Raw genomic sequence first — 12,015 nt, forward strand, 5'->3', positions numbered from 1 at the left:
TTTTTTTTTTTTGTTTGTTTGTTTTGTTGTTTTTTTTTTTAATTCAAGCACAGTGGCTAAGTTTCAAGTATTGAGAGAAAACATATATATACACGTTTGTGTTTGTGTGTGTATCTCTACCCATGCACACACATACACACACACAGCCTTGTATGTATATACACAAACACATACATATATATTGGTTGTAGGTCTGTAAACCACAATTTTTTATTTTTTTTTTTTTTTGGAGCAATATATACTTGTATACATTGAATGTGGACAACTTTTTGATACATTCAAGTAATTAAGTACAGCTGGAAGGTTAGTGCTGAGCTTGCCACACACACACACACACGGGTCACTGGGGCGCGGCAGGGACGTGGATCCCGGGATGTGCCTCTCCCTGGCAGGGAGCCCCCGGGGGCTTTGCCAGGAGGGTCTGGGGTGTGCAGCAGGAGTTGGTATTGCAGAGTCAGTCCTGGCTTGGCGCTGCCTCCCGGTGCTCCCGCCCGCAGCGCAGCCCTTTGCAGATCTGGCCAAAGCCTTTCAGCAGCAGTCTGGGTCTCCTCGGCGTTTCTGTCCACAGGCTGGGGAGGGTTGGTTGGTTGGTTTTGTCTTGTCTTCTTCCCTTTCTCTTTTTTTCCCAGGCACAAGCACAAACGGCCACAGAAGCGGCAGACTGTGGACGTACGGGGTAACAGCGGCCAAATACTGAAGCATTTGTGAAAGCTACACTTAAAACCTCCCTGGTGGGGGCAGTTGGAAATATTTTTAAAAATTTCTTTCTTGGCATTTCTGCTCTGTGAACAGAAACACCCCGTGTTGCAATTGGAAATATTTTAAAATTTCTTTACTGGCATTTCTGCTCTGCGAACAGGAACACCCCGTGTTGCCAAACACGGCGCCAGCTCCAAAACCAATGAAGTTGCTCCTGAAACCCTTGTAAAGTATCACAATGAACGTGCCAACATGGAGAGGGGAAAAAAAAAAAGCAACGAGGACCTAACCACCGTGTGCAAAAATATGTTTTAGATCCCCAAAAACTAAGCCTGAGGTTTCGAGTTGCTTTCGAAGATACTTTTCTGCCCAGCTCTAACAAAATACTGCCACGACTCAGGTCTGACACACTCATGCTCTCACAGACAGATGGGAGGCAGGCAGCTCTCCTCTCACACACATGCTCACAGCACCCGAAAGCCTCAACCAGAACTCGACCCACTCACACCCACAGTCTCATTTGGCTGCAGAGTCTCCTTGAAAGAAATGCTGAACATAAAACTGAACGCTACGAGATTTCTTTATAAAAAAAACCCCAACAACAACGAAGCAGCAAATAAAACTTCTTAAAAAAACGCATTTCCAAGTGTAAGTGTGTGGGATCTTAACGCCTGTTCTTCAGCTCTTAAAAAGCACGGAGCTTTGTATCGACTGTCCTTAAAAGAACATTTAAATAAAAAACAAAACAAATCTTGGTACTGCCAGACTGCAAGTCAGCTTTGCCTGGTGAGGAGGAGGAACAGCACAGACTCTGCAGTGCTCTTTGCCTCACACTCACGAGATACAGTACAGTTAAATACGTACAGTTACACACAAACCATATCAATATCAATATATATTCACTCTCAGGAATACATATTAATATACGCACACACGTAGTGCAATAAAACAACCAGGAAGCAAGGAAAGGAATAAAAAGAACAGCATTCCTAACAGTCGTGGTGTTCCTGGGTTGTTGTGTGATGCAAAGTCAACTTCTCAAAGTTCCCATAGTGTGTAAAGTGCTCCTTTGATTCACAAAGCTAGTGTTTTCAGTCTGGGGGGGCTCCAGGAAGGGGTTATTGAGCCAACAGCTGAAAGCAGGACAGTGCCAGTGCTTCCTCCTGGTAGGGATGAGCTCAACAGCCAGGAGTCTTTCACATTGATCCCACTGGGCTTGGGGACCAAGGGAGGAACGGATTCATTTTGGTTTCTTACGAACACAGGAGCGTCGCGCTTTCCGTCGTCCTCCTGTTTCCTGCACAGTCCCTTTCCCTGTGTTGGTCGCCCATCCAGGCAGGCAGAGAGGGAGCCCACACAGCAGCCATGGGATTTGCTTCCCAGTAGCAGCAGCAGCAGCACGTCCTCTGCCTCGCTCAGCAAGTCTGTGGAGGTGGGAGCTCCTTCGGCGACGCTCAGGCGAGAGGAGCTGACTCCCTCCTCTCTGCCATGCAGGAAGCACTCCAAGGCATGAACACAATGAGAAGGGACAAAGGAGAGAATGGAGGGGAGCCTCCGGTTGCCAGGAAGCTTGAAGATGCCTGGCTCTCAGCTGGGAAGGGGGAAGTACACAAACTGGCCTTTATTTCTGAATGACACCCTCCAACATTAACTGAAGCCAGCAGTTTCAGCACATCCATTGCCTGCAATGGACACAGCACTGGAATACCCTGTTCTTAAGCAAGAGGGGTAGGCAGCAGTCTTATCCTTCAACGTGCTGGGAAGAAGCAGACTTCTATCTTTCATCCCCTCTGACAACGAGGGAGACCTTCCCACATTGGCCATGTCTTCGCCCAGGCCCTCGGGCAGGGAATTATTTGTGCTTGCTGCCGCCACACGTCCCCACAAAGGAATCCGAGTCTGTGGAACAACTTCCCAAAACGTCCAAATACAAAACAGTGAGCAGTTCATCCTCCAGGTCTCCTACTGCCACAGTGGTTTCCCAGCACAGCAGCAGGCCGTTGGGAACAAAGCAATCAGCTGGGGCGAGGTGTGTGAGGAACAACACCACTGAAATCAGGCACAGAACCCCGACAGCAGCGCCGACAGCCTGCGCTCGATGCACAGCTTACCTGGGGGCAAGAAACAACAGCAATGAACTTTCTCGCAAAATAAAGGCCACCAAGCCATGCTGGAGATTGAACAAAAACTGAAAAACAAGCAGCAGAATTTCAGCAAATCCAAGCAGCATTTTGAGAATCGTTACCAGGTACCGATTAGGCCAGTGAAGACCTGACCACAAACATCCTGCTGGGAAGGGACAGGTCGAAGCGTTGAACAGCCAGAGATCCAACAGTGAAAGCTGGGAGGCAGCAGCTCCGACAGAGGTATCAAGATGTTATAAAGAACCACCATCTGCCAGGAACAATTTATTTACTTCCAGTTATTGGAGCGGTTTTTGCCAGCAGGCAACATGACTCAGGGTCTCCAATGCCATTTGCCAAGGCTTACACTGAGAGATGGGTTCTCATCATCTGAGCCTGAGACTCTTTCAGGAGCTAAATGTTTGGTGGAATTCATGCCTCTCACAGGAACACTTGCTGTATTTCTAGGTTCATCGTTTTACATTTCAGAAATATGTAATCATATACCTGAGATCTAAAATGAAATGCACACCTACTTCTGCCTACCAGAGAACAGCTCAATCAGGAAGCTGGAACATGGCAAAACAGGTAATATCAGGATAGCAAGTGGTAAAACAGGGAATATCAGGATAACAAGTGGGAAAAGAAATCTATTAGATGCATTAACAGTATCTCTGGATCAAAAGATGCGATTTAGGTTTGGTAAGAAACAGTACAATAGAAACTACCTAGCATTCCCTATTCACTTCCCCTCCAGTACCACACACCACCTGCCCATTTCCCTTTGCTCTCCTTCAGTGAGCCTCGTGTCAGCTGTGGAAGTTGGTGATAATTAACTGACTGATTGCCTGTGAGCCAGAAGTCCCTCCTCTCATTACCCATCCCAGCGTTCTGCCTCCACAGACGGTGGAGCCACCCGGCAGCGCCCTGGACGAGGCCCGAGGCAGGAGGTGGGTGGGCAGCAGAGGGGAGGGACACAAGGGCTGCCAGCTGTGGCCTCCCCCTGCAGCCACAGGGACACCACTGGGGCTGCTGCAGGTGGGCTGGGATTGCTGTGGTGGAGCAGAGCCCAGGCTGAGCCAAGCTGCTCCCACAGACAATCCCGGCTATCCCTGTGCCCGCCTCCCGCAGGGACAGATGACAGAGGTGATTAAACCCCAGCCATAAGGGCAGGGAAAGTGTGCTCAGAGCAGCGAGGTGAGTCCTTTCCCCTGCACATGGAGTGCAGTGCTGTGGAGCCTGGGGCAGTGCAGAGTAACACCCCTCAGGACACAGGGAGAGCAGGAGAGACAGGACAGCTCGGAGCTGCCTCCAGGGAGGGGAAGCCCAACGGGAGCACACAGGTAAGAGCTCAGCTTTCACTGCTACAGCAAGCACTTACTGATGAGAAAAATACATGTCTGCTGCTTTCTCAGCCAGGCCTGGGGAACCAGGCAGGAGAGCAGTCTTGACTCAAAGATGTGCTGGAAGGAGCCCTGGCTGTGCCGACCGGACATCCCTGCCCGGCGGCCACATTCCCAAGGGCTCTGTGCAATCAGAAGGGTGGTTCCAGCTGGGAACCAAACCCAGGCCCCTGCTGTTGCCAAACCACTTCCTTCAGCGAGTTCTTTCACACATCAAAAGTTCCAACAAAGCACTGGCAATCGTTCTGCATGGGAAGCTCCCAAAATAGGGCTCAGAACAGGGACCTGCACTTGTAACAGTTTTCCTGCTGGAAAAGCAGGAAGCCAGGCTACAAGGAGCTGTAACAAGCCAAGATATCTTTGCTATGTCCACCAAGATGTAGCCAAAGAAAAAAAAAGGATGCTGGGAACTAAAATGTCTGATCCATGCAGCTCCACATATTCTAGTTGGAGGAAAAAAAAAGTCACTAAGCACTCACATTTACTGATGTTTTCTATGTCTCCCTGTTCAGTGATGATGTTCAGGAGCCCCTCCATCAGCAGCAGAGCCTTGTGGTACCTCTGTGCACAGTCCTCTCTGTGGTGGAACATCTCATCCAGGGCTGCAGACTGCACCTGCAGGCAACAACCCAGCAGTGAGAGGTTACTCCCAGAGCACACTCAGCTTTCCCAGTATGGTCCCTCAGCTGGGAGAACAACCCCCCTTGCCCAGCCTCCAGAGGCTGCACACAGCATCACGAGAGACACTCCTGCAAAGGCCACCAGCAGGATCCACAATGCCCAACAATGGTCTGTGCTGACCCTGTCCCCAGGCACGGTGTGGTTCGTACCATTTGCACAGCGTAGCTGAAGATGAGCTTCTCTGCAGTGATGCTGTTGATCCGATCCATGAGCTTCTGTTTGTCCAAGAAGAACCTCTGGAGTCTCACGTTGAGGCAGTGGCAGGACGATACACTGGATTTATAAAGCTCATTCAGCTTCTTCACAACTAAAGCAAAGAAAAGAAATGCTTTAGGCACTGCTTCCAGCTCTCCCTGTGCCTCCCCATCTTCACATGCAGGACCCCAAATGATTAACTGAGAGACAACAGGGTTATGTTAAAGCCAAGAGACTGACAGGAAAGTCCTGAACCAAGAGGGTCCTTTCCCTTTCCTCTATCATCTTCACCAGTTCCAAGCCTACACATGGCAACACCTACACACGTCTGGTTCACCTGAGGCCAGGTCTATTTTTGTTTCCTTCAGCTGTCACGAGGCAGGGAGCAGTTTGCACCACCCAGGATGTCTCACACACCACCAGAAGCCGCAGATACGGAGCTTCTGCTACTTGATGGGTGATGACACGCTGTGAGGGAGTACGTGACTCCCATGTGGTAGCACAGTGTGGATGAGCAGCACTGACTAAGCAAGGGAATCTCTCTTGGGACTCTGCTGGCCCAGAAAGAAAAAAATATGGATGCCTGAGAAATGCCACCTCCTCCTCCTGAACCACGGCAGCTCGTGGTTACGGAACAGAGAATCAAGAATCAAATATGATTCTGAGGGATTAAATAATCCAAAACAGCAAGTGGTGCCACAGGCTGAGTCTCCCTGGCTGCATGGCATGATCTACACAGAGTACTGAACACAAACTCCCACCAACATCTGATGAGTACTAACTCCTACGTTGCACATTTGCTAATCCCCACACTGCATGAAACAAGACAAGCCAGCCTTGCCCAATTCCTACACACTGAAGGGCAAATTACACTACATATCTAGAAGATGCAATCTGCTCTGAAAAGGAGTGATTTATTTGGGTTATGACAACCTTCCTGTTAGTCTGAACTTGTGGAAGATGTGCAGCTAAACCTGGTGTATCTTCCTCCACGCTGCTTGCTACAACATATGTGTGCTCATCCTATTTAACTCCCATTTTTTTTACACCCCATCCCAAGGCAGCACAAATACTTTCAGAGTCTCAGCTCTTGGGAAAGGTGGCTGGTGGGTCAAGTACTTCAAGTGCTTCAAAAAGCTCCCTCAGAAACATTACAGTGGGAGTTTTAAAATTATTTTTTTCTAATCACCAGATCACAGCCAGCTCTCACCAGAGCCAGTCAGATGCAAATTTAAGGCTGTAACACCAGCAAAGAAGTGACTCTGGCATTACCAGTACTTCACTTCCTGTGTTTTTGTTTCACTTGAAAAATCATTACTGCCAGGACAGGTCTTAATTTGCCAAGTAAGCACTTCCTAGGACATGCACTGTGTAATTAAGCTGGGCTTACGTCAGGTACAAATAAGCACCTGAGACAGAGATATATGAGGAATCAGATAAGATACATCCCCCCCTCACTAATTAGTGCTGAAGATTCTCACAGAGCTCTTGAGACAGAAAGTCAATATGAAGAGAGGAACGTTCTCAGCATGAATAAAGATCTGAGTGTGCCAAGGGACAACCACAAATGATCCCCCCATACCAGTGGGGAGTTCACACTCACTCCACCCCCTCCACCCCTCTGTGATGCTTCCATTCCAGGTGAGTTGCACTGTGAGCCCAGGGCCCCTTACCTTGCTTGACAGTGGAGGAGAGGCACAGCTTGCCAGCTTTGATCTGCTCTATGGCCATCTGCAGCCCCGAGGACAGGAGCTCTGCCACCTTCAGGTACAGCACGAGCTGCTCTGCATAGCTGCAAAGGAAGCACACTGCAATGCAGACAGGTGGCTGGGACAGCAGTCAGTGTCCCCAGGCACTGCTGCTACCTAAGGAGATGTGGGGAGGGAGGGAGTGACAGAGGAGCTGGGCAGCTCTGCCCGTCCTTACCTCCACTCCCGGCTCAGGAGGCTGATCTGGTCGGCCACCACACTCTCCTGGAGCTGGTACTCAGAGGTCACTGAGGTGCCCATCTCGCTGGAGCTGCCCTTCAGGGCTGCAATCTCCATCACATAGTGCACGAAGGCCAGGGTGAAGCGGAGGCTGCGCAGGATGTCCGTGTGCTCTTGCTGTTGAAGGGATGCCGAGGTGGGGGTCAGAGGGAAAGCTGGCATGCCAGGGAGGGCTGCCCACCTGAGCTGTGCCAGCAACTCAACCCCAGCTTACAGACACAACACCTGACCCCCCAGACCCTGCTTACACCTCTGCTTTGGGCAGGGACAGCCAAACTCAACCTCGAGCCTGTACCCGCACCAGCTCCTCTTCCACAGTAACAGCAGCAAGCAACAGCCCCAGGCCAGAAATTTCTGGGCAGCTCCCTGGAGAAACTGGTGAGACTTACTCTAAAATTACAAGCCACCTTCCCCAGGAGGATCTCAGCTCCGTGGGGTTCTTTCAGAATTCAGCCAGGAAGGGGGAGAGACCATCTGCACCATGGGCCCAGCTCTTGTTCCCACCACAGCAATGCCAGTGTGGATTTCATGAGAAGATAACTTCTTACGCCACAGAAAACTGCAACCAAGGTGTCTCCCACCCTACATCCCAGCCCTCACTCTGCCCTGGCCTTTATACCCTCCCAGTTCAGCACAGTGAGCCCTGGGTGAGGTCCTCTGAGGAGGAGACAGCAAGGACAATCTTTTCTCTGCAGCTCCTGTCCAGCCAGTGAGGGAAGTGCTCACACCAAGTGCTGTGGTCATTTCAGAGCAGTTTTTCCTCTGCTATTACAAATCAAAGGGGATTATCCCATTTCTGGGAAGCTGCATTGCTTAAGTCACTGCAAGCATTTCTGGGAAGTTAGCATTTGTGGAAAAATGGAATGCTTGTGGGTCTGCAAAGTGAATTGCTGCCTGGATCAGATGCAACTCCATTGTTTGTCCTCTCTGTTGAGAAGTGGGTAACCTGCTTGAGCTTCAAAGATTCACTGGCTTAGTTCTCTCAAAGGGGGCTGGTAAGGATGTTTCCTACATGAATTTATCAGTTCTAAGAGTTTTAGTTTTTCATTTACTGGCTCAGAGACTTGGCTGCTAAGGCAGCTTTGACTATCTGAGTTATGAATCTCTCCTCCCACTGACTTGCTACCTGGACAGTCCAGTATGGTAAGGAAGTGTTATCTCCATCTTCCTCTATTTTCTTTAAAAGCACAGGAGGAACTTGGAGATTAAGTAATTACCAAGTCATACAAGAAGTTTGTGGCAGAGCAGGAAACTGCTGAGATCCTGCAGCTCTCAGCCTCCTATCTCTAACCATCACACAGTCCTTCCTCTCTGCCTATAGAGGCAGCTTCTGGTAACTATGCTGGCACTCATGGCCTCATTTGGCATCACAAGTCTTCCCTTCTGTAGCCATCTCTTTATTGTGTTTTAAACTAAAGCCCAGCCTTCAATTTGCCTTGTCTGCACCTAATGAAACTTTTACAAAAGATGGAAAAACCACCCATCTGAATGCAAAAGCTCTGCTCAAGACAAACAGGGGCACTTAAATAGTGAGACTTCAGTGCCCTGAAAGATCAGCAGAAATCAGAAAACCTGCCAGGTTTGCATTCTGGCCAACTCCACAGAGCACAAAAGGGTCTTCAAATCTGCTGTGAAGGCTTTGTGACATGCAAACGGATTACTGTGCTCAGCAGAAATGACGACTGAAGCCAAATGACTCACTGCAGACATAGAAGCTGCTATTCCAAGATCAAGCTGATACTTCCTTAGGACACTTCTCTTCAGACCAGTGTCCAAAGTGGTGGCAGCTGGAAGGGCCCCAAACTTCTGGGACCTCACAAAGGTAGGATGTTCAGTTAAATCTGTGAACACATCACTGCTGGAAGCTTTAGCCCTGTGGCTTTACAGGTAATGAAGCAAATGAATGCAATTCGATGCATAATTGACAGAAAAAAATGAGCTAAATAAAATCTGAAGTAGAAGAGCAAACCCGCATCCTTCAAACAATGTGTGCATATATCTCTGTGGGCATCTAGAAGTTTTCAGCAACACCAGCAAGTGTCAGACACAAAGAGCCTTCCCCAGTCCCAGACAGCCCAAGGAGGTATCACAAAGCAGAGCCCAAAGTGTGAGTGAATCTGCCTCCCACCTTCACTGCAAATGGGCAGCCTGACCTACATTTCAAATATATCTCAGCTATAACAGCATTTGCTCTGCTTCAGCCTGCAGAGAAGGGAAGCCTGGCAGCCTTTCAGCTCCACAATCTGGTTCAGCTGTTCTGGTGCAGAACACGGTGTTCCCCTCGCCCCCATTAGGAACAGAAATGTCAGGTTTACTTTGTTTTCAGATCCTTTCAGCAGAGACCATATCACTGCCTGACTTCCCAAGAGCACCAGGAGGGCTCCTGATACACTAAGCTACTCGTGTCTCAGGTCAGCTATTACTGATGTTGAGCCTTTAAAAAGGAAAAGGCTCAAAGCAGGCAGGTTTCCTTCAGAGCACATCAGATAACTGATGCTTCTGACCTGCAATTTCAACTTTGGAAATGGTGAATTTTAACCCCAGCCATGGGCTGTCACATGGACTAAACAGTTTGGTAGCAGGCTCAAAAGCCCCTGTGCTAAATATGCTCAGGGCTTTCTGAGCACTGCACTGCCCTTGCTCTCTGGAAGCCAGTTTACTCCACCTTTGGGGGCAAACTCTTTGGCTGTAAACATGGAGTTGTCTGGATTTGCTTTGCTTTTATTCCCCTTGTCCTTGCCCCTAACCAGCCCCTGGGATATACCCACCTCCATGAGCGTCTCTTCAGGCAACTCTGGTGCCTCAAATGTAACAGCACCTTCGAGGTTGGCGGTGATGGGATCGGCAAACGCGAACCGGAGGCTCGAGGGACCTTCCAGAGCCTCCCCACCAGCTCCCACTGCCAAGTGCCTGCCACTGAAGGAGCCTCCAGAACTGAGGGAGCTGGAAGACCCCACTGAGAAGAAAAACAGACAAAGGAATTACTGAAGGTATTAACAGTAGGCCAGGTAGGTATTCCTCACCCAGGAGAGAGAGGACAAGTCTGTAGGATTCAGGATCCTGGATCTCATAGGAGCCAGCAAGAGGTACTTTGGAGGAAGATGCAAGGACTCTGGATGCAGGATGACCACTCCCCACCATAAGCTCCTGACTCAGCAGACCAGCTTACAAGCTCAAGCAGATTTAAAGCACCTTCCAGAATGACAGTCATTTATGGAGACAATTCAGAAGAACTTTTTTTATTCTTTTTTTGTCTAAACCCTTTCTGAATCCTGCCACAAGAACTTGGGCTGGTTTTTATCACACTGATAGAGCCAAGTTCCCCATCATGGAGCAGCATGGTTTGAACCCTGGCTCCCTGATTTTTTGCTCTCACTGTCACTAAATGAGCACCTCTGATAAATGATGGTTTTTAGAACATCCTGCATGCAAGCCAGGAGAGCTTTCCATCACATGCCTGCCCTTCTGCTTCCCCCTCTTTACAAACAGGAAGCTGGACACAGAATCAGTGACTTCAGCTGAGCCAAGACCCTAACTCCTGTAAGTACAGTGTCCATCAGACAATTCCTTCACCATCAGATTTTCCTGTTCTTGACCATTGAATCCATCCTAAGAGCACAAAGGAGTTTTTGTCTCAAAGTATTCATAACACATCCATCACTTCCAGAGGGCTTCCCATCCCTGACACACTGCCACAGAGGGAAACATTCTGTCTGATGGGGGGATGCCAACCTGATCCTTTGGAGGAAGATGTTTCTTTTCTACCCACGAATTTAATTTACTGCCTTACCCTGCCTTCAAAAGGTTCAGCAATGTAATAATGCACAACTGATTTGCAGAGAGGCACAGCCTCTCTGTGTTGGCAGCAATGCTTCAAAGCCAAGTGGCTCATCAAAGACAGGCAGAGTATTTCCAGATCTCTCAGAGAGAGGAGAGGACCTACAATATCACAGTCTGGATGCCCTGTAATTTCAAGAGGCTGTTTGCAGAAATTGTTACGATGATTCATGGAAAGGCTCTGCCTTTAGAACTGTCAAGAGATCTTACTCATGGCTTGTCCAAGCACTTGGGGTGAAGAGTTTTGGCTTGCAAACCTCCCCTTTCCACCATTAACTTCGTGCATTAACTATAACATAAGGAATTACTGCACAGGCCTAATTAACAAAGCTTGTCCAACAGCATTGCTTTGCTTTGGCTGCCCTGACCTAATGCTGTGTGTGTTGTAGGTTCACTGTTCAACAGCCTTCTCTTCCAGGCATCCCATCTGAGATCCCGACTGCTGGGCAGACCTTTAAGCATTCAAATATCAACCTGCTAAAAACTGGTGCTTGGACCTGCTTCCAGATTGCTTTTATCCCTGCAAAAGCAGTTCAGGAACCTTGAATCCTCTATCCATAACACTGCAGTAGTAGCTGGAGGCTGCAGCCAGGACAGTAACCCCTTTGTGCTACAGGGCCCTCACACACTTTTTAAGAGTCTCAAAACTCAGTCTCCAAATAGATGAGACAAAGAAAGGATTGTGGTCCCAACTTTCCAGGCAATCAGATGTGAGTGGTTTTAGTTAGGAGGGAAATTCAAGTCATACACAGGAACTGAGCCCAAATGTCCCCCCATCCCAGTCAAACAGCTTATTCGTGGTCACATCCAAAACCTCCCTGCAGTAATTGAGAACAACAGAGTCAACTACATTCAAATGAGGAACAGCCAAGACAAAAACCCAAACAAGCCAAATATGCAAATAAAAGTGTCCAAATATTTTCTTAAACTGAACATAGACTCCAACTCCCAGACACACTATCCCAAAAGGGCCAATTACCACAGCCCCAAATGAGGCTGACGAGGCCAGAGTTCTGGCATCTTACAAGAAGTATCTGTCAAGCAGGAGTGCAGTTCCCCATCTCCTACCTAGGCAGCTCAGAGCACACA

General features: G+C 48.8%; 1 protein-coding gene across 7 annotated transcripts in view; it reads right to left on the bottom strand.

Annotated features, from left to right (window-relative positions):
- Position 1: 1 nt before the first annotated feature.
- Positions 2-12,015, bottom strand: part of ULK1 (unc-51 like autophagy activating kinase 1) — a 94,728-nt gene continuing 82,714 nt past the window's right edge. For all 7 annotated transcript variants that reach the window (XM_027652419.1, XM_027652418.1, XM_027652413.1 and 4 more), the window contains 6 exons: positions 9,858-10,045; positions 7,028-7,206; positions 6,775-6,893; positions 5,056-5,213; positions 4,705-4,840; positions 2-2,810 (listed from right to left, as the gene is read on the bottom strand). In XM_027652419.1, the coding sequence (XP_027508220.1) occupies positions 2,755-2,810; positions 4,705-4,840; positions 5,056-5,213; positions 6,775-6,893; positions 7,028-7,206; positions 9,858-10,045 (836 nt within the window). In that variant the 3' untranslated portion in view covers positions 2-2,754. The remainder of the gene's footprint in view (positions 2,811-4,704; positions 4,841-5,055; positions 5,214-6,774; positions 6,894-7,027; positions 7,207-9,857; positions 10,046-12,015) is intronic.

Source organism: Corapipo altera, unplaced genomic scaffold (genome assembly GCF_003945725.1).
Source record: "Corapipo altera isolate COAL_440 unplaced genomic scaffold, ASM394572v1 67, whole genome shotgun sequence".
NCBI lineage: Eukaryota > Metazoa > Chordata > Aves > Passeriformes > Pipridae > Corapipo > Corapipo altera.